This window comes from Durio zibethinus, chromosome 23 (genome assembly GCF_047325235.1).
Source record: "Durio zibethinus cultivar Kanyao isolate XHJ-2024 chromosome 23, ASM4732523v1, whole genome shotgun sequence".
NCBI classification, from domain to species: domain Eukaryota; kingdom Viridiplantae; phylum Streptophyta; class Magnoliopsida; order Malvales; family Malvaceae; genus Durio; species Durio zibethinus.
The window spans coordinates 5,107,043-5,134,004 of NC_143184.1; the positions used below are offsets into that span (position 1 = coordinate 5,107,043).

General features: G+C 33.2%; 3 protein-coding genes and 2 pseudogenes across 5 annotated transcripts; 1 reads left to right on the forward strand and 4 right to left on the reverse strand.

The window, feature by feature from the left end:
- Window positions 1–825: 825 nt before the first annotated feature.
- Window positions 826–1,816, reverse strand: LOC111313077 (late embryogenesis abundant protein 3 pseudogene; annotated as a pseudogene). The gene is made up of 3 exons (XR_016332374.1): window positions 1,757–1,816; window positions 1,310–1,591; window positions 826–1,210 (listed from the first exon to the last, which is right to left on the reverse strand). The product of XR_016332374.1 is annotated as a late embryogenesis abundant protein 3 pseudogene (transcript).
- Window positions 1,817–7,029: 5,213 nt separating this feature from the next.
- On the forward strand, window positions 7,030–9,984 carry LOC111314235 (flocculation FLO11-like protein). The gene is made up of 3 exons (XM_022915387.2): window positions 7,030–7,303; window positions 7,430–9,502; window positions 9,600–9,984. The coding sequence occupies exon 2, from the start codon at window positions 7,800–7,802 to the stop codon at window positions 8,433–8,435; it is 636 nt and encodes a 211-aa protein (XP_022771122.2). The 5' UTR covers window positions 7,030–7,303; window positions 7,430–7,799; the 3' UTR covers window positions 8,436–9,502; window positions 9,600–9,984.
- A 2,180-nt stretch (window positions 9,985–12,164) lies between these two features.
- On the reverse strand, window positions 12,165–14,273 carry LOC111314237 (FCS-Like Zinc finger 8-like). Its single transcript, XM_022915388.2, has 3 exons — window positions 13,508–14,273; window positions 12,594–13,421; window positions 12,165–12,477 (listed from the first exon to the last, which is right to left on the reverse strand). Exons 2-3 carry the CDS (start codon window positions 13,367–13,369, stop codon window positions 12,408–12,410), a joined length of 846 nt encoding a protein of 281 aa, XP_022771123.1. The 5' UTR covers window positions 13,370–13,421; window positions 13,508–14,273; the 3' UTR covers window positions 12,165–12,407.
- Window positions 14,274–20,154: 5,881 nt separating this feature from the next.
- On the reverse strand, window positions 20,155–23,334 carry LOC111314239 (uncharacterized; annotated as a pseudogene). Its single transcript, XR_016332347.1, has 9 exons — window positions 22,929–23,334; window positions 22,648–22,811; window positions 22,350–22,530; window positions 22,210–22,263; window positions 22,050–22,120; window positions 21,636–21,714; window positions 21,471–21,530; window positions 20,977–21,139; window positions 20,155–20,654 (listed from the first exon to the last, which is right to left on the reverse strand). The product of XR_016332347.1 is annotated as an uncharacterized LOC111314239 (transcript).
- Window positions 23,335–23,563: 229 nt separating this feature from the next.
- LOC111314238 (F-box/kelch-repeat protein SKIP30-like) lies at window positions 23,564–26,663 on the reverse strand. Its single transcript, XM_022915389.2, has 2 exons — window positions 26,431–26,663; window positions 23,564–24,861 (listed from the first exon to the last, which is right to left on the reverse strand). The coding sequence occupies exon 2, from the start codon at window positions 24,774–24,776 to the stop codon at window positions 23,739–23,741; it is 1,038 nt and encodes a 345-aa protein (XP_022771124.1). The 5' UTR covers window positions 24,777–24,861; window positions 26,431–26,663; the 3' UTR covers window positions 23,564–23,738.
- Window positions 26,664–26,962: the final 299 nt, after the last annotated feature.

The following is a 26,962-nucleotide window of genomic DNA, read 5'->3' on the forward strand; positions in this document are numbered from 1 at the left end:
CAGCCTATTATTACAACTCGACCGTCTCTTAGATTCAAATTTGCAAACACATATATATGTTGTCACCTTTTTACAAATTAGAAAATTAAAAAATAAAAGCTTAATACTCAAATGTATCCTCAACTTTTAGTAAAAATAGAATTAAATCATTATTTATCATTCATTATTTTAATTAAATTTTACAAAATAACTTAAAAATTATTCTAATTGGACTTTTTAATTTTTTTTTTTTAATTTTGATTATAATTACAGAAAATAAATGATAATATTCTTATTTACGTACATGCCCTTCACCATTAAAAGAACTTTTATGGACCTCAAAATTGGAAGAAAGAAAAAAGTCTCATCCAAATTTCAAAGGTCAATCCTTGAATATAAGACGTTTAATGATCTTTGTTGAAGACATCAGAATTCCTGAAATTTCACTTATTATTTATTAATAATAAACATAAAATAACAATTTCAGGTGATGAACTTGATAAAATTTAGAAACCATTTACCTTTTTAGTTCATCTTCCCCTTTATCAAGCTAAAATATCATCGACTTGAAATATTAACAATTCATTACGGATTTCTAATTTCTTAGCTCGGATCCACTATGGATCCATATAATTAACCAGTAAGCAAAAAAAAAAAAATCCCTTTTTATTCTATTGATCATCGAGGGCTGAGTGCAAACAATCTCAACTTTGATTTTTTTCCCAGTCAAAAATTGGGGCCTCATTCGTCTATAACTCTTTATAGTGAGAGACCAAGCGCTATTTTTTGGTTTAAATCTTAGTTTTTAATTAACAACTCACAAGAATTTTAAATTAGTTTATCGATCGGAGATTCTACTTTGGACAGCAAGTTTTGAAGAAAAACACCACGACAGTTTATTAATGATTCAAAGGAAACTTCAGAACAGGACCAAGATACCATATATAAATTTTTCGTAGTATATGCATGTCATTTTGTCTGCATGACAGACTCCTGGACTTGCTACAAATTTTAAAGTTATAAACATGTAACAGTGCTACTATAAATTAAATGCATAAAAGCTTCACGCGCTGTCATCTTGGAGGTTTACGCTAGCAGCTTTTGCCATCGTATCCGCCACTCCACCAGCCGTGGTAACTGCTTCGGGCTTGCTTCTCAGCTCCACACCTCTCACCTCTTCGGCCACTTCACTTGTCGCCGCTTTATCTTGAGGCAATTTTCAAGCAGCATCCTTTCGGAAAGAAAAATCCCATAAAAGAATTCATTTACTTTTACTAAATATGCATTCTAAATGAAAGGAAAAGATTTGTTTGTGGTTTCTTAATATTACCGATAACACATCAGAATTTGTTATCTTAGTGACGTCCCGGGCTGCACGGGCATTGAAACTGGCTGCAGCTTGGACATTGGCGCCCAGCCCACCACGTTGTCTATCGTCACAGCCGGCGGCTATCGTTTCTGCGGTTTGTATTGCAGCTGCATCACTTGAGTCAACGGGTTTATCGCCAACGGATATAGTTGTTGTCTCTAAAGCTTCTCCTATAGTAATGGATTCCAGGTCGAAATATTGATCGACCTGAGGCCTTCTTGGCTGTCCCTGGCTCAGTTTTGTCTAGAGAAAAGGGCGTCTTTTGATTTATTCAAACCGAAAATTGTAAAGGGAGACCGGTGAATGCTTTGTAGGGTCATTAATTAGTGGTCTATAAATATACCGTTGCTGGACTTGCGCCCGGTATTGTGAGTGTCCTGTTCATTTAATTTTGACGTGTAAGTTTACACGCTTTAGCTTGGGAGGGAGACGGTTGGAACTATCGTTGGCAAGTGATGGCAGTCTCATGAATGAATCCTAAATGCAAGCTTATTGAGATATGAACAGCAAAAACAAGTTTCTAAGATGAATTATCCAGAGTGTTGGGATATGATTCACATATGACCAGAGAATTCTACATCATTAGAAAATCTAAATTAGATATTTTATATATGCATGAATGATCTAAAAACCTAATAGCTTCTTTTGAGCTCAAATTGTGTCTAACATGTATATATGGACTTTCTGGTGTGCTTCCATAGGCTTCAAATGTGATTTATTTCTCCAACAAATGGTATTAAAGTAAAAAAGTCATGGATTCGAGCCTTAGTAATATTATTGGAGAAAATTATTAGGATATGGTTCACATGTAAATAGCTTAAACTTTTGGACTTTAGTGTTATTTAACATGTATGTATGAACTCTCTGGTGTACTCATATGGGCTCCAAGTATGGTTTATTTCCCCAACAGAGAATTGACCATTTGCTGCCGACTTGGCTAGACCTGAGCATCGAAAGTTTCTCTCCTTTTCCTTTCCTTCTTCTTTCTGTTTAGCTTCATTTTTTGGAGGCTTTGCCAATTACAGGTAATTCTATATATTATTTGAAGATTCATCTCCCTTTGCACATACAAATTATAAATGCAATGTTAAACTGATTTTCATTTTTCAAACTAGATGTAATGTTGTCAACTATTGCATAGGATAGTTTGAACGTTTTGATGTCCTATGCTTTGAAATTTAACTTCTTATTGTCCACCAAAAGACTCATGGATAACTAATCTGAAAGAGATAAGATTTATTTATTTTTTATACAAACATCATAAGAGAAAGAGAGAGGATAAAGACTTTTAGTTAAAAAGAGAGACAAGGAAAAAGGATAAGAAATGAAGAAATTAGTTGAGAACTACGAACCTAATAGTTTAAGTTTTGGGCTCAAATGATGTTTAATATATATATATATGAGTTCTTTAATATGCTCTCATGAGCTCTAAATGTGATTTATTTTTTCAATAGAGAATTGGTCATTTGTTGCTAATTTGGCTAGACCTGAGCGTCAAAAGTATCTCTTATCCTTTTCCTCTCCCTTTTCCTTCTATTTAGCTTTATTTTTTGGAGGCTTTGCCAATTACAGGCAATTCTATATATAATTTGATAGTTCATCTTATTTTGCACATGCAAATTATAAAATGCATTGTTAAATTGATTTTCATTTTTCAAACTGGATGTAAAGTTGTCTAACTATTATATAGGATAGATTTGAATGTTTTGATATCTATCTATACTTTGAAATTTAACTTCTTATTGTCCATCAAAAAACTCAATGATAACTAATATGAGAGAGATAAGATTTATTTATTTTTTATACAAACATTAAAAGAGAGAGAGAAAAGATAAAGACTTTTATTAAAAAGAGAGAGAGGGAAAGAGAATAAGAAATGAAGAAATTTATTGGGGATTAAAAACCTAATAGCTTAAGTGTTGGGCTTAAATAATATTTAATATATATGTATAAATTTTTTAATATACTTTTATGATCTTCAAGTGCGATTTATCTCCCTAACAACTAAATCTGAGCATCAAAAGTTTCTCTCCTCTTTTTCCTCTCCCTCTTCCCTTTATTTAGCTTCATTTTTTGTAGGCTTTGCCAATTACAGATAGGTCTATATATAATTTAATGGTTTATCTCCCTTTGCACATGCAAATTATAAATGCACTGTTAAACTTATTTTCATTAATTTTATATACAATTTGATGGTTCATCTCCCTTTGCACATGCAAATTATAAATGTACTGTTAACTTGATTTTCATTCTTCAAATTGGATGTAAAGTTGTCAACTATTGCACAGGATAGATTTGAACGTTTTGATGTCTTTCTATACTTTGAAATTTAACTTCTTATTATCCATCAAAAGACTCGAAGGATAACAAATCTGAGAGAGACGTGATTTATTTATTTTTTATACAAACATCAAAAGAGAAAGAGATAGGATAAAGACTTTTAGTTAAAAAGAGAGAGAGGGAAAGAGGATAAGAAATGATGAAACATGTTGGGCCTACGATTTGAATGAAACAACATCTCAACCGGTCAAAATATGCAAACAATGTTTTTGTACTTATATGGTTAAATTAATTAGATTGGAAAGAAGCCAACCAGGTATTTTACCTGGATTTAGGTTGAAGTTTTATCGTGTGGATTTGATTATTTAATTAAATTATAATTTATTAATTAATTATTTAAATAATATAATATTTAATATGATTGTAAATATAATTTCAAAAAATAAAAAATTAAATTGAAAAAAAAATCTCAATTATATACTTTGCGCAGTCTGCATAACGTATCACAATCTCATTTCAAAAAGTTTCAAAAAATATTTATTCCAGTAATTTGAATCAGAGACGTTAAATCTAATTTTTTTAAAATTTATATTATTTATTGTTTTGTTGGAAAATCATTTCTAAAATGAATTGATTGCTTAATAATTGAGAAAGTTGTTTAAACATTAAGTGAAATTAAGTAGTGTTTGATTTTGAAAAAAAAATAGAGGTATTTTATTTATTTATTTAGAGAATAAAAAATAAAAGTAAATATATATTTAGTAATGAAAAATAAAAAATAAAAATAAGTTTAAATATAAAAAAATATTTTTAATTATAAAAATAAAGAATGCTTATTATTTTTAACTTATATTTTACAAGATAAGAAGTTGGTTCATATTTGAATACTTTTGAAAGTTACTAATTAATAAATATATATTATATATTTATAATTAGATATTATTAATAATAATAATTTTATAATTATTTTTTATTTTGTATTATTAAAAATAATTTTTATTTTTATTTTTCAAATATATTATTTTAAATAAAAAATAAAAACTATTTCCCAAAAATTAAAAAACAATAAATATTTCTCAAACAAAAAGTAATGTTTGGTTTTCACTGTGTAACAATCTTACTCTTTATTGTACTATATTAAAATTCAAATGATTTTTTTAAAGTTTCACAATAAAAATAAAATTAGTAACCTTTTAATCAGAGAGAGGTGGCGAAGTCAAAGTGATTGAGTTGAAGTTCTAGATTGTCAGACAATGTCTTTCAACAATTTTTTTACATATTTTATGGCAATAAACAAATAAAATAATCAAAACTCATCAAAGCAAACGTCTGTGGGATCCCTCCGTCATGTGCGCGCAATGATAATTTAGGTGCATATATCAGTTTATACACGTTTTGGGGTGAATAAAAGTAGATTTGAATAGATTAAAATTAAGTAGATTTGATTGATTTTATTTGATTTATTTGATTTTAATTATAATTAATTTTTTAAATTAATTAAATTAATTAGTTTGATTAATTTTTAATTTTTAAAATGAATAATTGAATTGATTAAATTAATTAATTTTTTAATGAATAAAAATAAATTTTGAGATAAATATTTTTATTTATTTATTTATTAAATATTATTAAAATTATTAAATTTTTTGTGATTTAATTTGAATGATATTTGAATTTTAATATTATTAAATTAAATTTATAATTAAATAATTTTTTATAATAAAAAAATTAAAAATTTTAATTATTTAATTAAAACAATCGAATCAAATCGATTTTGATCAATTTGATTATAATTAATTATTTAAAAATTTTTAATTAATTTAATTATTTATTAAATAAATATCGATTAAATTAATTATTAATTTTTTCAAATCGCATCAACTAATTACTTACTCTTATAGGCATTCAAAGCCAAACACCGTAAGATCATATTTCAATAAATTGCTTAATAGCACCACTTTTTCTAATATATCATTATAAAAAAAAAAGTCTATGCTTTAGGTGCGTATTAATTATTAATTAATCACAATGAAAGAAAAGCTTGGAAAGAAGACGGTAGTTGTCACAATAAAAAAACCCCAAATCTGACCTTCAAAAAATCATATTCCATAAAAAACATTTACAAAAAAAAAAAAAAAAAAATCACAGAAAGAGGGTATTATGCATTTCAAACTATTTAAGCAGGAGCATTAATAGTAATGTTGAATAATTGGATTTAATTTAATATTAAAAGAAAAAAAAGTAAAGTTAAATGGCAATCTATAAAAGTAGGGAGTTTGGCATAGGCTTGGGCACAATGCAAACCAAAAGTCTCAATTACACTTTTTTTTTTTTTTTCCCTTAACCAGCTTTTAACTTTTTTGACCCAACAAACAAGGAACCACTTGATGCTAAACTCATTTTTCTTCAAAATTTTGATACCAATAGTACGCTTTTGATCGGACGTTGTATAGTAAAAGAGTGGCGTAGATGGACGCCCCAAGATCGGGCACGTGTTAGTTGGTGAATAGTAATCAGGAATCAGCGCCCTTCTCCCACTACACTCCAACTAACCGAGCTTTTTAGCTTTATCTTTTGTCGGGACCAACTTCATTGCCTTCAACTTTTATGCGTCCGATTCCGACATATAAGTCCTTTCATTTTTACTGAAATACCCTTGATTTTTTTGTTTTTTGCATTTTCCCCATCTAATAATGTTCCATTAAATGGGACAAACCTACTTACCAAGTCTTAACGATGTGATAAATGCAGGGCAGCCTAAATTACTGTAATATCCTTTTTTTTATTTGATGGAATAATAACTTAAGTGCAAATCGCATAAAAATAAATTAAAATTTTAAAAAATTTGAAGAAAATATCATCCCAATAAGTAGTACATTTTTACATAAGTGTGAAACTATTTATGTAGCTCATTTTGTGTGGATTTTTTTTCATGTAGCTCACTTTGTGTGGATAGAAGAAAAAAATTATTTTGATAGGAAAATTAAATGATTAGTTTTTTAAGGAAAAAAACTAAAAAAGAAAGTATCGCACTTGAATTTTAAAAAAATTTATATTTTCACAAGTCAATGATATTTTATTTTTATTTGAATAAAATAAAATATTTAATTTTAAATTAAATAAACACTCAAGTGTTTTGTTTTAAATTGATTTTTTTTTGGGTAAATTGAACATTTAATATTGTAAGATGTAACTATATATTTTTTTATAAAAAATTAAAAATGATTTCGAGGGTAAAACAGACATGAAAAATGTCATTATTTTCTTTTATGTCAAAATCGTAAATAAGGTCAAAACGAGGCCCACTTTTCTAAAAAAAAAAAAAAAAAAAGAGTTAACGGAGGTGCACGCAGTACAAGTGTGATATTTAAATATAACTGTGAGGAAGTCATCTAAGATCCGTGGGATTCTGCTTCCTTTGTGTCTCTTATCCTCTACAAGGTCTCATTTTCACGGCGTTTTGATTTGATCCCACAAAAAAAAAAAAAAAATCCTCAAAAAAGTAGAAGCCAAAAGAAAACAAACAACGGAATAAAATTTTTCATGACCTCATCGTTCACCAGAAGAAGGAAGAAGAAGAAGAAGAAGAAGAAGACGAAGAAACCCTCAGTCTTCAGATCTAACATTATCAGATCACTTCACTCTTAACATTTCTGAAGGGCCAAATTTTTTCTGGTAATTTTTCCACTCCCAAGTTTCACACGAGAAAATGACTGTCAAATTTCTGTTTGTTTGCTCTTAGTTTAGGATTCAGGGTTTATTCCATTTCTCAATTTTATTTTTTTCCCTTTCTTTGTACAGTTTGATGATTGATGCTTGTGATCTACGAAGATCTTGTCTGATTCGAGGCAAAAGAGTTGTGGGTTTTTATTATTACATGATTTTCTTTTGAATCTACTGAGTTTCTGATCAGTAATTCGAGACAAAAAATAAATCTTTTTTATTTTGGTACCATCTTGTTGGATATACGATGGCGAAGATATAGAAGTTCAGTCTCGTTTTGAGTATATTTTAGCCTTAAAGGTTTGACCTTTATTATATTTCAGTGTCCTTTAACGAGGATTTAGTGGATTTAGAAGAAGTTGGGTTTTTTTTTTTCTTTGTTGGGTTATCAGAGGACCGACTTGAATCGTTGAATCTGTGGGTTTTTATTATCAAAATTAAGGAAAGTATGGAGACTCTTGTTGTGGTGGCGCAAGATAAGAATCAGTACTGTAGCACGGTGAAGCCACATGGGCCAGCCCGATTTGGGTCATCACCATCTAGAAACTTCAGAGGGATTAACTGTAGGACTTTTCAATCTGGAGCAGGATTACTGCCAACCCCGTTTAAGTATGGCTCTACTCCTATAACCAAACTCTCATATTCCCCTCCCTCTTCGTCATCATCATCATCATCTTCCCCAAAAACACCTTCTACTTTTGCTGATGGAACACACTCGAAAACTACCAGGAAAAGCTCTCCTATTCCTATTAACAACAAAAGAACCCCTAGAAATGATAAGTCTTTTAATGAGATCTCGGGGGAAGGTTTTCTGTACTCTGAGCTTTGGGCTGGACCTGCTTATTCCAATTCACCGCCCCCTAGCTCTTTGCCAATACCCAAATTCTCACTTCGTGCGAAGAGGACTGTGTCCCTTGATTTGCCTGCTGCTAACCCTGTTGTTGATGTTCACCCAACCGCCAAGTCTGCACCTGCATCTCCTACCAGGGAGCTTAATCCTTCTGTAGCTGAAATTTTTCGTAGTGCTGATTCTGCGACTAAGACTTTACGTCGCATTCTCAATCTTGACAACACTGATGACTGAAAAGAGCAAAGGAGCTTTCAGCTCCTGTAAATAAGTTTACTCTGCAAATTTGGAGTTAGTTTTAGATTGTATATAGATCGAATAAGATGATTGGTAACATGGGTCAGTATGAGTTTGTTTGGCCTTCTTTGGTGGTGGTATGAAAAAAAGTAATGGCAATGGTAGGTCGACAGTCTCCAGATTTTGCTTTATGAATTGATGGTTTGTGAGAGTATGGTGCTGGTTGTGAAAATTTTGATTAACAAGATGCACAAGGTATGTGACGTGTGGCTTTTGTACACTTGGATGGAATGAAAGATGACTCAAGCTGTTGAGGAAGCTGAAGGGAGCTTACATTAGAATCAAAGTTCGTCTGCTCTCCTTCGGCATGAAATTGCACAGATAACTGCCTTCTTATCTCTTGGGCTTGAAGAAAATTATGTACTTGTTAGTTGAAAACTCTACTATATCAAGTCCTTGGTGGTTAGTGTCAGTTCTGTTGTTGACTGTTAGCTAATTTCTTCCTTTAACATCAGATACAATGTATATACTGTAGTCTGTAGAATCTCCTCTGAATTGCTTTCCCAAATTCCTTAGGTTTCTCTTTTATTCTTTTTCTCATCATCTTTATTTCCTTGGTCTACAATCAGTGTCCTTTGTTTCTAAGTCTAACTTTGATTAGTCCCTTTGTTTCTTTTTTTCAACCTTGCCTCAACTAGCCTGCCTAGATTATCCTTTGTTTTTCTTGCAACTTTTTTACTTTGTCCATCATGGCGTGAATTGTCAGCTTAAATATCAAATATCCTCAATATACTCTTCTTTTAGTAAGGATTTCTCTACTCCGCACTCTGTAAGGGTGTCATTCTCTCACCATCTTTTTCTGTTTTTTTAAAAGAAAAAGTGGGAGGGGGAAGTAAAGTGGTTATTTGTCACTTCTGCTTCTGAAGCTTGTTAGGTTAATCAACGTCGTCATGCCCAGTTGCGAGTGATGTTTATGTCTTGTTCATCCTAATGGGTAATGCCACTCGGTCGTGTTCATAGAGCCCATCTTTCTTGGAGATTGTTGACTGTGCCAAGCTACTTAAAAGGTATTTTCTTTTCCATGAAATTTAGTTTAGATTATTATTTTAGTTTAAAAAATCATTGTTAACCGTTACTAATTATATGCTCTATACATTTCTTCAGGGAGCTGCTGGGATAAGTATTTCAGGAGGCGTTTGTTAAAGTGGATTTGTTCATGTTGGATATAGTCTTTAATGCAAGTCTTGTAGGGACCATATCTGCGTCTGGCACGTCTCCGAAATGTTTGATGTCAGTGTCTTTGCCTTCCAACGAGGTCTTTAAGCAGTAGCTTATGTTGGACCATGTTTTTCTTTAGTGCCATGTTAATGTTCAGACTGCAATAGATATATGTTCTTTTGTACTGGCGTTAGTGCAATGTGAATGTTCGGAGTGCAATAGATATATGTTCTTATGTACTGGTTTTTTACTTGTATTTATCCGTTGTGCTGCGAAGTATGCTGGAATATCAATTTATTGGAATGTTAAATTATGGTAGTTTCTCACTTCAGCCCTGGTAACTTAAGGCCTGAAATGCTCATATTCTTTTGTCAAAGTTCGAATTTTGGAGTGAACGAAAAAAGAAAAAAAAGGTAGTCAGTGCTAGTGCTTCTTTTAGCGGGTGGTGGTTTAAGGAGGAACATTTTATTAACTCTAAACACGACGTTGTTGCATCCCGGTTTTGAGAGAAACGTAGTTGGCTTGGTCCCAGCCTAACAAGCCAGTTACCAAATCTGGTGGTTACGGTAAGTGAGGAGAAGTTGCTAATCTGTTGGTTTTTTGGCCAAAGCATCAGAACTGGAATTGGCTTATCTGGAAATGTGGACTATAGTCACCCTTTCAAACGGTCTCCAGCAACGGTAAACTTGTGGGTTACGATTTCATTGCTAATTGTATCTTTGCAGAGGAAGTAGCCAACACATCAAATGTTCGAAAAACTTTATCCTAAGATTTACTGGCAACTGAAGACCGTTCCTCACTTGTCACTGCCGATTACTCAGCCATTACACTAGGAGCTCCATCTCCAAAGCCTTTAAAGATCATGGATAAGACCGGCTTGCACTCTCCTTCCCGAGGGCCAAGATTGGAGGAGGATGCTCCGTAGGTGTATAGCAAAGACCAGTAACATGAAAAAGGAAAAGTGATATCGGATCATCAATTAATATAAAAACTAAAGTTGAATGAGTTTTGAACCATAGTCCATACGTGTCGATCTAATAATTCTGATACATAATGAGCGACAAGGCATGTGTAGATTGTAAACATTAATGCTCGTAAAACGAATCGGACCACCTTTTGTTATTTTGATAATTAATGTTTAGCTTGTCTAGTTTCGCCTGGGTGACTTGAGTCCAAAATTGATCTACAAGAGTTTGTCACGTGTATATATATTGCCCTTTTTCTTTCAGCACGGATATTTTGCATTTTGATAGTTGAAATGGAGATGGTTTAGGAGGCAGAGTTAAACGGCTGTTAAAGATGCAATAAACCTGAAAATTACCGCAATCGATGGTGTCTTGCGTTTCATTAGATTATGTGGAGAATGGGTTTAACCTAATAATGGTTTCCGGGGACGACATTGATGTTATACACCTTTGAAAAGATTCACATGAAAATGCAATAATGTTCACCTTTTTCGGAAAACCTAAGTTTACCTGTATAAATTAAGCAATCTAGCTGGCAATTTTCTGTTTTCTCTGAGAGAAGCAATCTTCTGTTGAATATATTTCTCTGATGCCTTTTTTTTTTCTTGATTGTCATGTTTTAGTTAGAGTTTCTCAAAGCAGTGCATTTGTTACAATCAAGTTGCATTTCCACCCAATTTATTTTAGTTACACCTTTGAAAAGATTCACATGCAATGTTCAACTTTCTCGGAAATGCCAAGTATACCTGCATAATTTGGTTTCAATTAAGAGCAAGTTGATAGCTTGTTGGAGGTTGGATAGCATTTATTATTTCTCTTTTTTCCTTTTCCTGATCCAGCTCCTCTCCAACTTTTCTACTCTTCGTTATGATAGTATCTGATTCCATTACAAACCATACTTAATACAACAAATCATAGTATTTTACCCAATTTGCCAACGTTTCATATAGGAAAAGTAGGTTGTTTTCTCTTAATTTGCTTAATGCAAATTATCAGTACTGCTATTACTGTTCTCACATTATTATCATCATTACTAGGAATATTATATTTCCTTTTCCTTGTGAAAGGATGGAGCAAGAGGGACCTGGCATTGATGTGGGCTGATAACTCATGTTGAAAAAGCTTCTTTGTTACAATTTTTAATATTTGGACTTATCTCTGCACAAATGATCAAAGTTCCCCACTGCTGCTGATATTTAATTGGTTTACTCCTGTAAGTATTGATCTAGAAAGAGACTAGAGTTTGGATCTCTTTCAGTGAAAAAGTCAGTTTTATATATTAAACTTCCATGATATTCCTTGAGATGTTTCTTTCTCAACCAAAATTGACAAAGATGGTTATGATATGATCTCTGGAAAGTGATAAGAAACACAATGGTATAAGAATCTTCACCAGTGAAACAATTGGCTTCTCTGTTGAAATTATTGGTATGATATTGATGTGAATGGAAAAAAAAAAAAAAAAGGAAAAATACAAAAGAAAGAAAGATAAGGCTAGTTTTCAATCATGCATCATCACCTATTGAAAAGCCAACGAAAAAAACTATTGTGAAAAAAGCCCATTGGCAATCATATAAATTACTCGAACAAAATTAATTCAAGTCTACATTATCTCATCCTCTCTTATGTATTTATGCAGGGGAGAGGGTTAAAAGAAAAAAAAAAAAAAAAAAAAAAAAAAAGAAAGAAAACTAAACACCGTAAGAAAAAAACTGGCAATTTTGGTTTATGGAATCAATCATTTGCAAATTGCAATTGAAAACTATTTCTCCAAGAGGTAATGAAATTCTTAGTTCTCCTCTCCATCCAGGAGCATTTCTTGATAGCGGCACTCCTGACTGCAAAAGGCTTTCTCACCTCTGCATTACAGTGTTAAAAATTATCAGACTATCTATTTCAACTTTAAACTAAACAGAATCCGGTTTTATCAGACAAAAAAAAATTGGATTTCAGGGAGAAGAAAAAGGAGCCGAACCTGTAAATGTAAATGTCAATTTTCTGTTCAAGATTCTTCTTGCATGTGTGACAAAAGCTGAGGAAACTCTCTGGTGCAGACTTGGACTTATCCGATACACTGCAGTAGCTCTTGACAATGCAGTTATCAAATATATGGGTGGTTTTGGGATTAGGCCCGTGAGATATCACGCGTGTATAATCCTCAGAGAGCTCCATTTCCCTAACAGGAAGACATCCAGTGTAGACACGAGGAGAATCCTTTGTATAGATACCAGAAATGGGAGATGATAAACGTGAATTCCTGGTCTTGATTCCAAAATCAGTTGGAGATTTTGGAGAATTAGCGGGAGAAACTGAAGGTGGGAGGGGAGGAATCTGAACTCTGAGCTCGGTCCCGAACAAAACCTTTTTGTTACGTGTCTCGAAAGAACTCTTATCCTCATTTGGCCTATCGTTGAGAGTATCGACTATAGCAAGACCAATACCTTTTGATTCAATTTTTTCAGGTGAGTGCTGTTTGTTATCAGGTGAGAAAACTTTTTGGGATTTTGGCTGGTTTTTATCATAACCAAAGGGGTTACTAAAAGGAAAGAATGTTTTGTTGTCAAGGATTGCAGTAGGACTCTTGACAGCTTCAGTCTCGGTGAGACCTTTTGTGGTGAAAGCTTTAAATCTTGGAGAACCAAAGAAAGATGGGATTGGTCTATTGCAATTCTGGGCAGGGGATGACTGAAAGCTGTGATCAGCCATCAAAGCTTGCTTGCTAGTCACTGCTTTGGACCTATTTCTCAGCATAACTACCTCTTATCAGGTGTATATCAGCCCCAAAATTTGTAATATGAAACAACTGCAGCAATAAAGGAAAGAATCAGATTAATTAAAGGAACATGAAACTGAAAGGCGAGAGATGGGTCAGAAAAGGCATGAACTAACCTGGGAATGATTAATGTCACACTACCATGAATTGCTGCTTGCGCTAGTCACACAAATCCACCTTCAGGCGTTCAAAAGTAGGCAACAGAAAATTTTTAAAAAAATGAAAACGATTTCTCTGTTTATCTGCCGAAAGTCTAGTGGAAATCCCTCTCAAACCTTACACACAACTCCATGCAAGTTCTTTTATTTGCGAAAAACAAAAACGCACCCTGGGAAATTGAAATGCTTCCCAAATCTCTGTAGCCTCCATGACAGAACAGTTAAAAAGAAACAAATTAAAAAAAAAAAAAAAAACTGGGTTTCTCTATTTCTCGTCTTTTGTCTCAGTTTCTTCGATGAACTGCGTCAACAAGGACAAGAATCGATACCCATCATAATAACCCGCATGCAAAGCACATGATAAGAGCAGGCACGATCAACTACTCTGCCCTTTTTTGTACTGCAAAAGACCTGTATCTATCAACAGTCCTGGGTGTTTCGAGCAAATATAGTATAAATGTTTGCTACTCCCTATGAAATGAAAACCATCGTCACCATCATGTAAATATGAAATATTGAAAGATAAGCCTCAGTACTTTCTTTCTCTCTGATGTCTGTAGTTTTACTTTCTCTTAGTGGGCTCTCATTCTTGACATCAATTCACTCTGCCAACGTCTTCTTTATTGATCAGTTTATTCAGCCCTGCAAAATCGCCAGGAATTTGCGATACTTTGCAAAAGAGAGAGAAAAGATGAGGAGAAAAAAAGCTTTAGCTTAAAAGGGTAGAGTTTTGTTGTTGGGTGCGTCTTTTAAAGAGAGAAAAAGAGAGGCCTATGCAACTACGCATGAGAAGTAGTGGGTTTTTACAGTAAAAGCCTGAAAACATCCAGCGACAATTCCTTTTTTTTTCTATCTATAGAAACTGAACTGAGTTTTGTCGTTTTCTGGAGTGAGTTTCGATGTCAAGAGTTAATTGTATTCTGTCCTGACTTTCTTGTTCTGCTGTTAATCTTTCACTGTGTTCTGCGGTTTTCCTATTCAGAAATAAAAGCACGCACTCGAAGGGAATGATCATGATGTCACAGCTGAGCAGTAAAAAGCTTTACCGTGTCAGGTTTTCTAAGTATTTACAGACACTTTCTTTTTCCTTCAATCAAATTCAAACCCACTGTTGCCATTTCAATTTTCAAAGACAAGCCAACGTCTTTTTTTTTTTTGGCTGAAACCAAGTCAATATTGCTGATATTTGCTATGGTTTAGTCCATTTATAACCGCTGGAAAGGAGAAGAAAGAAACCATTGAATGACATAAGCCTTTTTAAGGATTGTTTAAGTACTTTAAAATTGGGAGGGGATTAATAATTTTGGTTGTTTAGTACTAAAGAAAACCTGTTTTCTCTTGAATGTCCCTCTGTTATTTTTGGAAATGTCATTTGGTTACTGAATGTTTTGATAAAAACACAAGTACTCTCAGAGCACAAATGAGCTACCAAAGTTCAGCCTTATAACAGAGTTCCATATATAGGGTTTGTGGCAATGAATATTGCTTTATATACCAAAAACAGATTATCTTAGTTCTATAATCTTAAATCTCAAATCTACTTCTCTTTCCAAAGAATGAAGCAGTGAATAAATCATCTCATCTGTAATTTTGTTGCATTGTTTTCTCCTCTATCTCTCCTCTATTTACTCTTCGCTGTTTTTTTTTATCTAAACTCTCATGCAAATGAAGAGTAGCTGTGAATGACAGACAATGGAACCTGAAACTGCACCTTGTTTAACCATGTAATAATAAAAGGGGTTCTGTAAGTTCCTGTGTCTTTGTCCTCAAAGCATTCATTGATGGGTCCAAGTAAGGTTGGATAGAAGAAGGGGTAACTTTATTTGTTATTCTTTGACTGTACTTAAATCTTCATAAATCATAATATGCTTCACTGACTAACTCTCTTTCCAATGAAAGCTCAGGGCTTTGGATAAGTATCAAAAGGCATTTTTAAATACAGAGATTGAATACCTGAAAGATATGGCATTGGTCATTCCTTCAAGGGCCTGCCCAAGGATAGCCTTCAGTCAAACACCAACAATTGGGCTGGTCAGGTCAGGTCAGGGGAGGTGATTATGCCATTGTAATTAAAGTTGAGTTACTTATACCGGTTTTCGGAACTAGTCTTTTGCTTAGTTGATTGTACTCTCCTTGAAATTGAATTCTCCAGAGAATCAAGATTGCTTTAATCATCTTTCCCTTTTTTCTTTTTTCTTCATCTTCTTCTTGTACCAATTACTCAGTTGATCCTAACCGTAGCGAAAGAAAATTGTTTAGCTGCAGGGGAAGCAATAATAAATGCGTTATAATTTCTTCAAAAACCTCCATTGTTATGCTCAACTTCCATATAAAGAATAAATTCAACGAGTTTTTTATTTTTAAAAACTGCAAAACTTGAAATCTGACAATAAAAATTAAAATTTTAACACTATTAATAATTAAATATTTGTTTGTAAAATCAAATTTATTTACAAACAAAAAACTCTATGTTATGCATGTAGGATATATAAGATAATCGATTTTCATTACAACAAAAAGTAAAATTCAATGTATCAATGAATTCAATGATATAAAACATGTACAAAATTACTCATATATATATATATATATAGATATCAAAGGAAGTAACATAGCATAAGCAACAAAAAAAAAAAAATGAAGGGGTAACATAGTTGGGCGTTAAGCGTAATTGACACTCAACGACAAGAAACAATGGTCTTTTTTTTTTTTTGGCCAAAGACAAGCAACAATGGTTAATGGGGCCCTTTAGTGGAGGTGGTGGGCCCTGCGAAAGTATCGGTAGGAAACTAAACGCGCCTTTATAATTTTCTGCAGAGAAGCAAACTTGCTGCCTTTTCTTTTTTATATTTTTGTCAAGTCAATTTCATCGAAAGTGGGACCAAGATTGGACCCTACCTACAGCCGTAACTCAAACCTTGGGCCCATTTTCTATGGGCTACATGACGGGAAGATGAAGATGGTCTGCATGGCTTAGCCTTTTTTTTTTTTAAATAATATCATTAAATAAAAAAAAAAAACAAAATAGAAAGAAAACAAATACACCGTACACAGTTATTTTCCTGTTTGTTTCTTTCCTTCTAGACTTGTATACTCTTAGCCTACGAGATATACATCAAGAACTAAGTTTGCAAGTCATGTAATCTCATCCCTCATATTTTGCACTAACCGATTTATGGATATGAAAGGAAACCCTTTATTTATTTATTTATTTTAAATTTCACACTTTTAATACTAGAATATTATTAACCATTTATCTTTAAATAAGCATTCATAAGTTTCTAATTAAAAACTCACTAATATATAACATTGACAACTGAAATGAACCACTATAAAGCTTCCACTTTTACACAAAAAGTGTAAACCATTTTTGTACATTATGTCTATTTGATAGTCTATTTGAGTAGAAACAATAATTTACATTATAAATCAAATTTCAAGAAAATTATTTTTTCTTTTGCATCTACTCAAATAAAAATATTAGATTAATATGAGATTCTTTTTGGTGTAAATTAACATGAATTTTAATTCAATTGATTTATATTATTATTTTTAAAAATATTATTCAATAGATTTAATATTTAAAATTCGATATTTTTAAATTTTTTATTTTTATAAAAAAATACAATAATATATAAGACAAAAAAAATTACCTACTTTAACATTATTAGCTGATCTAAGAAAAGTTTGAATAAAATAATTAATTGTTGATGGTGGGTTTGCTCACAAATCAGAATTCATCAAGAGATAATTGTGGGAGTAGAATAATTAGAGTGGCATACAAGAGAATTACTCTATTAGAAGCTTGACAAATATGCTCTCATTTCTATTTAAATTATGGGGCCTCTATGCATAGTAAATGATTGCAGTATCATGATTATTACCTTGAGAAGGGTAATTAATTAATGATAAGACTTTTGATAAGATAGAAAAGAGAAACGTATTACTACTATATATATATATATAAATTAATAATAATAGTAATTATAAATATTTTAAACTTTTAATTTAGTGATTAAAAATATATTAAAATTTTGATTTCAAATTAAGTTTAATTTTTTTATTTATATTAAATTTTTATTTTTTTTAATGTAAAAAAAAAAAAACAGTTATAAATAGCACATAAATTTTTGACATTAATCATTATAAAGTGTTAAGTATCATGGACTGACTTATGTGAATTTATGGTTAAGGTAATTCATAAGAAAAATTAAAATCATTTATTCTAAAGTGGTAGATTAAATTTTTTATCATTTCACATTTGCTGTGATTGGTTACAATGTACCATATTATTACGAATATATAAACTTTCAAAATTTTCTTCAATCTTTTGGTGTGGTTTGAACTTCGAACCAAAACTCTATCTTAAGATGTTCTATTATTACATTTTTATTACCTTCTCCGTTTTAAATTATTTGGATGACATTGATTTTCATGAAGTTTAAAAAAAAATCGATTTTAATATATTTAATGTTAAATTAATTTTTTTATAAAATTAAAGTTTAATGGTTGTTAATGTTAAAAAGGTAAAAAAAAAATTATAAAAATTAATTTCAAAATAAAAAAAAAGTTTTAAATGTTCAAATATATATATATAATTTTAGGATTTTTTTAAAACTAAAAAAAAAAAAAACAGAAAAAGTACTATGATTTAAACTATTTTCTCCACTTTGGTTAACAAAAAAGTTTTGAGAAAGGCATAAAACACACTCATTTTATGAGACAAAAAGTAAACATTACCTACATTCCTTGGCACTATTCCAAGATTCTTTTAGCCCATTCAACCAACACAATATATATTTTCATGGTTAAAGAGGATCGCTATAACCTTTATTCCTGTGGGAAACTTTGATAGATATGGAGCATCTATCCTGTTAAAGATCTCATAAAAAAAAAAAGCCTCCCATGTCCCTTTAGAGCAACAATTTAGTATGTTATTTTTTTTATATATAAAAAGATGGTAATTTAAAAATAAAAAAATTATAAGTATTAAAATTTAAATATTTATTTAGTATTATTTTTTAATTAAAAATAATTACATAAATTAATTAAGTTAAAATTTGAATTTGAATATACTAACTTCATAAACTAAGATGCTTGGTTAAGTCGGTAACATGAACTCATGTTCATGTCATCTCCCGTCAATTGTATTTTAAAGTTGAACACTGTTGATATTTACAGTACACTTTTCGGTTTTCAAATTTTTCTTCGATTATGAAAGCTTTAAATTATATATGACATTAACAGAGATTCAAACGATTCCACAATTTTGAAACAAGAAATAGTGATATAAATTAAAATATATGAAAGAAACATTATCTTTCACATTTTTTGTTTTGATGATTAGAAAGTTACAAAAGCATGTTGTATGTTTCGTGTCACCCATGAAAACCTATTTTTCTTGGACACATGTCACTAGCCTTATCTATTTCATGAATTTCTTTGACGGCACAGCCACATCCCTTTCAATTAGAGCCCAATTATCTAAAGACTTTAGGTGGCATGATTCTACTTGTCGGCGGTGCCATTTGGCGATAGGCGATAGGCAAGAGAGTAAAAGAGGACCACTTCTTCACTTTGAAGTTTCATTGTCAGATGATCCCACCTCCATTCCGTCCCAGCTGAAGTGGTAGAACTCTTTAATTCTCTCTCCCCCAAATTTAGTTTGCAAACAATGATTTCAGTTTCAGCAGATGGGGGGATATAATTTGTTTATTGACTGAGGCGCTTGGGCAATCCCACCACCCAGCTTTTTGATTGTCCACTCTTGTAATAAGAGATGATGACAAATGACAATGGTGATGGCATTAGCTAGGGCCCTTCAATTGAGTGGATTGTTGTTTTGTCTGGCCGAAGACAATTTAAAAATCTTTTTATTCAAGTGTCAATGGTGATTATATAGTAGCCTTCATGAAATGAGGTGCCAAGAATTGAGGTTCCATTACGACAAATCATCTTTTTCACAAATGAAGGGAAAAAAAAAATGAAGTTTTTTCCAACAAAGGGTAGCAGGGATTGATGTATAATTATTATTAAAAACTTTCCTCCCCTTAAATGGGCAAGTCAGGTAAGTGATGGAGGTATCCAAATTGAAGAAACCATCAATTAAAAGATTACGTAGGCAATTCCCACACGGTTTTTCCTGTTTCTTTGAGACAAATGAGCCACCAAATTGTCCGGTCAATAATAAGCCCGCAAAGCACAAAGCAAAATTAGACCGTCATCCCCCTACACCTAACCTCCCCAATTCCCATGACTAATTGAGAATCTTGTCTCTTTTGCCTAAACTATTGCGTTATCAGATATTTGTCCTCCTAATGCTACTGTTTTGATTTTGTTTTCAGTTTGCAAGAGCCAACTCTTTCCATGTCATTCAAGATCAAAACAGGGGGCTAAGAAGCAGAAACCCAGTAGACGTTTTCGAATTGTGATATATCTGTTGCGTAATCTTTTACCAAATTGTAAGCCTTGGCCCATCACTCCTGACCCTGACAAGTGACATTGTCTTGTTGGTTGTAAAATGGTAATGGACTAAGCCATGAACAGATCATTAATTTAACATCTTCCAATTTCAATATGAATCATGCACATCAACTTCGTTGATATCTGAGAAAACTATTACGCATTTTCTTCAATAAATAAAATAACTAATGTTACAAGTACTCTGATATCATTCGCTCACAAAATTCAATTATAAGGAAAAAGCTGGCAAAATCCAATTCACTGCTTGATTTTCTTATCGTTTCTTGTTTTCTTTCTAAACTCTCGTTTCTCAACAGAATATTGCTTCTTAATTAATAAATTGCACATTGCTGTTTTCACAACATCCGTAGCTGCCAAGAACACCTTTTCATCAATTGAAATACATCCTTGCAACTTCTCAGGCAGTTTTGCTCCACCAGGTACTTCAGTATCCGCCAGAACAACTGGCTTCTGTTCCAAAGAATCCGGATTTCTTTTTTTGAAACCAGAGAACTTTTTCTCGTGATAAAGAGGAAAGGTCAGAACCACGCAACTTAGAGGCACCTGTAATCATCCACAAGAATCCTCCAGAAATGCTACTGCCAAGGCTTGTAGGAATGAAATTCTCCCCAACTGAGGCCACCTGTCAAAATCAGAAGTTACAGGAAATAGTAGTTACGCATGCACTTCACTAAGCATTCATCTGCATTTAACCTCTTCTGATTTAACCAGAAAGTTTGGTTAATTCAAGGAATATCCGTATCATATTATAACAAGACAGAAATTGTGCACACTGGAGTCAGGAAAAAGGCTTGACGGAGCAAGGCTGAGCTGGATATGCAAATGCATATGAGTATGATGTCAAGCAAAGTTAATAAAACAGGTCTCCCCAAGGCATGCAAGCTAAACCGTCCTTTATGAGAGTTGATAACTGTTTTTATTGCTGTTAAAGTTGTAGTCTTCACCTTGGCAGCAGATAGAGTCTGAGATGGAATATCGCAGCTCAACAACATTATCCCCCGCAAACTACATGGAACACAAAGAATGTTATGATAATTAACCTAACAGAAGAACCATTGAAGGTGAAATAGATCTAAAATACTCAGAATCAGTCTTTAACTGCCCTGCCTTCAGTAAGGAAGTAAAAGTAAAACCAAGTAAGATACAAGGGCTAACAGAAAACTTGAAATAAAAAAGGTGGCCCCCAAGTTTTCAAAATACCGACTGCCTTTCCTTCAAATGAATGGCAACCCAAAACTGTGATACCAGATCATGTTCTCTTTGTATATTTGGGAAATGGAAAAACAGTCATTTAATGCAATTAAAGAATTTTTTTTTTGGGAGAGAGAGGAGGAAACCAGGGGGATCTACCAACAACAGAGGTGAATGGTATTTTTTTCCAAGAATAGCACAATAGCAACAGTAATCTCCAGAAATTTTCATAACAAGAGATAGACACCTTGGCACCAACTTCACAAGTATCAGGGAGGGATCCGGATATCATATCCCACACGCAAAACTGAAGAAGCAATACTTGTTGATTGTTCACCAACATTTGCAACTTGAAAAAGCAGAAGACAAAAACAATTTTGCAGACTAATGAAACAAAATTCTTAATGCTCACAGTTGAATCACCACCTCCAGACACAAGAATACCCTGCAAGCAATCTGCAGTGCAAATGAAGGCAAGGCAGGAAACAAACCTGCAAACAGATTAATTTAAATGAACAACTATCTTCAATTATAGGAATAGACATGTATATCTTCACAGAGAAAGAAAGGGATACATATCAACTCTGCTTATTAAAACAAGTGTTTTGCACAGGTAGATAATCAACTTACTTGAGTCATCGACTAGAGAACAAGCAAGTTTGGGCATGCCTCTGACCTATAATTCAGCACTATTATTTTATAAGAATTCAATACTAAATATTTCATAAAAAGATGGTGTTTTAAACCAAGCAATAGCATATAGTACCCTTTCGTTATGAACAATAACAAATCAAGGCAAGGGAAACTTTTGATCATAAAAACTCACTCTGTATGACCAAGACAAAAGCTTTGAATCTCATGAGCTCCATCTAATGACTTCTTAGGAAAGACTGTAACCTGTCATAATAAAAGTATCACATAAGATTCGTGCCTTATCAAGCGATGAAATATCATGGTTGTAGAGAAGGTAGGGCATGATGGTTTACATGAATTCTAAAATCTCTGTCAGCACTGATAATAAACCGTCCATCTGGTGAAAACTCCAGTAAATAAGTCATGTTAATAATTGGTAACTAACAAGATGAATATCACAAATAAAATTTCACATTGAAAGTTAAGTAATTACCAGGCTAGTAATGATACTACAATAATGAGCAAGCAATGGCACTGCCTTCTTGTTAAGAGGAGCTTCAGTTCCATCAACCCCTGGAAGATCCACCACTCAAACCACTCCAAATTTGTCAGCAAAATAAACATGAAAACCATCATTGCCTTCAGCCACTGCACTCACTTTCCTCTCAGAACACCTGTCATACATCATATTCATCATTTATCCCTAAAACAAAGTAAACTTTCTACAAATAAAGACAGGAACTAAAACATGAAAGAAAGAAAAAAGCTCAATTGGGTGTTTAAGAACTTACACAGTAGAAATACAGCGCCAAGACTCGGTAGACCAAACCTTGACAAGTTGTCATCTCCAGCAGATACAGAGAGCTTTCCATTTGCTCCGTATTTAATAGGTCGTATTGAATCATTATGAGAAGCCCCGCCGGATTCATCCACCAAAGTCACAGCGCAATCTTTGCTACTAACGCTCAATTTTAAAAATAATAAAATTAATTTCTTTAAGGAATTTGAGTGAGCAAAACTTAATTAAATATAAAAGCAGAGGAGGGGGGAAAAGGGGAAGAGAAGAGCTTACAGGAGATTGAAGATACGACGGTCGCACCTGACAGCGACTGCAACGGAGTTCTGGGTCAGGTGGACAGTAATAAGGGCGGAAGCAACCTGCATGTTCTTGTTGTTTTGTTCACTTTCCTCCATTCAAGTATCTTCCTGTGTTTTGTTGTTGTTGTCGTCTTCACACTCTTCAACCCGAGGATCCTCCATGCTTTACTCCTCCCTTCGAAACTGAAAGGACCGAGGTTCCCGTTTTCTAGGGTTGGAGCTTTCTGGTGGGTTTTCAAATCAATTTGGCTTTTAAGTTCTTAACCCATCTAGCTGTTTTTCTTTTTGTTTTTTGGAAAGAAATATAATTTCATACAATCATTACCCACAATAGATCAGGACATTCTTCTTCAATCCAGTACATTTCCTCGTATGTGTTGAGGGCAGATTAGGTTAGGACATGTATACTTTATCTAACACATTTGAAAAGTCCTCATCAAAAGAACCTGCCTAAGCTTCTTCAATTTATCAGTTGAAGAAGAAAGTGTTGTATAAGCAAAGGTTCTCCATTACAATCCTGGGAGAGGAAAAATAACTGTTCCTCATTTCAATCTAAAGTCATTTTTCAAGTAGCTATATTTGATGCATAGGAATCTCCCCGGAAGACTCTTAAAATCAAAAGGGAAAAACAAGTATAAAACAAAATTAGGTAGCGAATAAAAACAAAAAAAAAGATCATTTCTCGTCTCCAATAGGAGGAATTCAGTGCCTCAACAAGAGTACACTGTTCACAATCAAACCAACAAACTATTAAAAGAGAAAAAAAAAAAAAAAAGGTGGAGACCTAAATTCTTAGCTGCGTACAACCAAAAATTGTTCCTCGGCACTTTGTCATTGGAGCAGACTGACGCCATGTAGGTCTCTCACCCACAACCGTCAAGATATCAACATCAGACATTGGTTTGATATCCCAATTAAATCGATCAGGGCCGATCACCCCTCCAATTACGTAAACTTCATCTCTTAGCCCTGTCATTGCAAACCCGATTCTCCTTCGAAACTCTGAAGCAGAAATCACAACCTTTCTCACTTCCTTTTCCTGCTTGAAAATAAGTCCATGACTCATCACGTAGAGAGCTCCCTGTACAACTGCCATTGGACCCTGGAGCCAACCATAATCCTCTACTGTCCACCCAGACCCCACGTGGTCCAATACCTGCACTGTAGACAACCCCTTGTGCAAGACATGCACCTTTCCTCCGATGACTAATCCTGAGCATGCTGAATTGTGAGTGCGGTGGAGATCAGGTATTGGAATCCAGACATCCTTCTCAGGATCATACATTTCTGCTTGAGATACAGATTTTCTGCAGCTGGTAAAGCCACCAGCAACAATGATCTTTCCCTTCAAAACACAGCATGCAAACATGGCACGAGGTAAGATCATAGATGCACGTTGAGCCCACCGACGCGTTATAGGGTCATATGACCAGACTTCATCAGTTGCAAAACTCCCATCTTGGTCACCAGTTGATGGGTCGACATCATCACTCCCACCTCCAAGAACAAACAACTTTCCACCAGTTGAGACGACACCAAAGTGGGCAAGGTGCCTGACCTTAGAAGGAAGGACAGGAAGAGTAATCCAAAGGTCGTGGAGAGGATCATACATCTGCCATAAATTCTCTGGATCAAAGGCACACACACATAGAAGTTCCTCTGCTGAGCCAATCTCCTGTCGAGCTTTAAACAGCTCAGGGCTACGAATGGCAGCTCTCCAGGAATGAGAGACAAGCTCCAACTTAGGATATAGGTAGAAGGGAACCCGTGCTAGACACCTAAGGGCAACAGCGTCTGGAAGACCTTCAATTAATCCAGACATACTAACCAAGGTTTCATCGATTCCCCAACGATTCTTCACTAAAAAAATTTGTTCCTATGCCAATCAAAGCAATGGAATATGCAATCTGAAAGAGCAAATTTGGAACTTGCATGTTAGAACCAATAGTTTTGAATTTCAGAAGTAATATGTTAATTAAATTCAAGTTGAATCTTGATGAAAATGGAATCACCGTATTTGTGTTCAACAAGATTGCAGCACAATTAGCATTTTTTTGGGGGGAAAAGGGGGAACATTATCATTGAAATCATTGGAAATCACACTGTTAGGCACCGTCTCAGTCTCACTAACGTTGGCAAAAAAGGAAGCAATCATGCCATGAAAAAAAACCTAACACTTATAAAGGAGACAAAGAAAGGATATTTTTTAACAAAGGGATGGAGAGATGGAACAGGAGAATAAACCAGAATACTTACAAAGGAGACAAACAAAATAAGTGGAGTGGAACGAAACAAGCCTTTTGGAAGAGTTCAAGAATTGACAATGAGTATACTCAGACATAAAATTTGATTTAACTTGGATTTCAGAGTTCCAGCTTTATCCAAATTTTTACAGTTAAAACTCTTTCCAAACAATTGTTTCTGATTGAGAACTTAACTCAAAGTCCCAAACTTCTGAAACACTAACACTGCAGGTTATTGTAAACTTTCTATCATTCAACTCATTTCAGAGCACTCACAAAAGCTAATATGTTGAGAAAACTAAGCAAGAATCTACAAGAAATAAAACAAAGTCGAAACTGAATTCCTACCCCTATAATGCAGCTGTTAATGCTCATCTGCACAAACATGCAGATAAGTTACCATAGCTGAGAACCTGAGACTGTAATGGCTGACAAACAATCTTTTTTCTTCTCCTTAAGCAGACTTATATAACAAATGACAATGCACTGAACTCCACAAAGAATAAGTAACTTATATGTATTTCATGAAATTTTGCTCAAACATAAAACCACCATATAAGACCAGAAATGATATTGCAATAAACCTCTAATAGAAGCTATGATTAATATATATATATATATATATATATATATGAATACGAAAACTTTAAAGATCTAGTATACTATCTTTATATTCTTCAAGTATCAAAATTTATCTAAAATACAAGCAATTTCAAAGAACGAAAGTGCAACCATTTCCAACATTAAAACACGATCCACACCAAAACCCTAACTTTGTAGTACAATGGACACGCATCTCCACAAGTAACAAGCACAAGAATCAAGCACATTTACACACAAAGATTGCCCCAGAATACATTTCATTGCCTCCAATCGATTGAATGTAACCATCTCAGACAAACACATTTCTAATTCACTTTATCAACTTATTAATCCCAAACCCAGAAAAAATGAAACTAAGGAAACACATCAAATTGAGAACAAAACCCTAAAATTTCAGCCATATAAAGAAAAATGAACTTCCTATTAAAAGACGACTACAACCAACGTTCCATCACTTTCAGATTAAACCCACCTCTAATTCAGAAAAGAGAAGAAAGGGTATTCATTAATTTCAAAATTAAATCCAAAATTTAAGGAATTGCCAACAAATATCGGTTAATAATGGACAAGTAAAGAAAACAAGGCTCTAATTCTAAAGCTTCTCAAGTGAACAAATAAAAGATGTCTTACCCGAAAGCCAAGACTCCGCAAAGAAGAAAAAAGATTTAAGCTCCGTTGTTGACAGAGAAAGAGAGAGAAGAAACGGCAGCGTTTAATTCGCCTGAGAAGAGAAGATATGCTACGGAGAGAGAGATACACAGAGAAAGCTAGAGAGACTTTACTAAGGAAACGCTGAGTTAAAACACAATTAATTTTTTACTAATCTTATATTTTATTTTTAATGTTGTTTATGTGATTGAGCGTTAAAAATACTTTCAGCCGAAAAAAAAAAAAAAAGGTTTGTTTGGTTTTATTTTTTTTTGGATACCTTTAAAAAAGAAAAGTACAATGAGGCGTGCGGATATTCCACTTGGGATGCCATTTTCCCTGCTGCTTAATTTCATTCTTCCTTCACTCGTAAACGGCGTGTAGTTGAAACATGAACCTGCGTGTTTTTTTAAATTTGTTTTATATATTAATAATAAAATTCTTTTATAAACAAAATTTAAAAACTGTCACATATTTTATTTTTTTATATTATAAAAACATGTCTCATCTTATT

Bases quoted from the DNA above. Each gene is read 5' to 3' on its own strand.
- LOC111314238 (XM_022915389.2), bottom strand. From the start codon at position 24,776: ATGTCTGGATTAATTGAAGGTCTTCCAGACGCTGTTGCCCTTAGGTGT.
- LOC111314235 (XM_022915387.2), top strand. From the start codon at position 7,800: ATGGAGACTCTTGTTGTGGTGGCGCAAGATAAGAATCAGTACTGTAGC.
- LOC111314237 (XM_022915388.2), bottom strand. From the start codon at position 13,369: ATGCTGAGAAATAGGTCCAAAGCAGTGACTAGCAAGCAAGCTTTGATG. The intron at 12,478-12,593 runs GTTCGGCTCCTT...ACTGTAATGCAG, and splicing joins ATTGACATTTACATTTACAG to AGGTGAGAAAGCCTTTTGCA.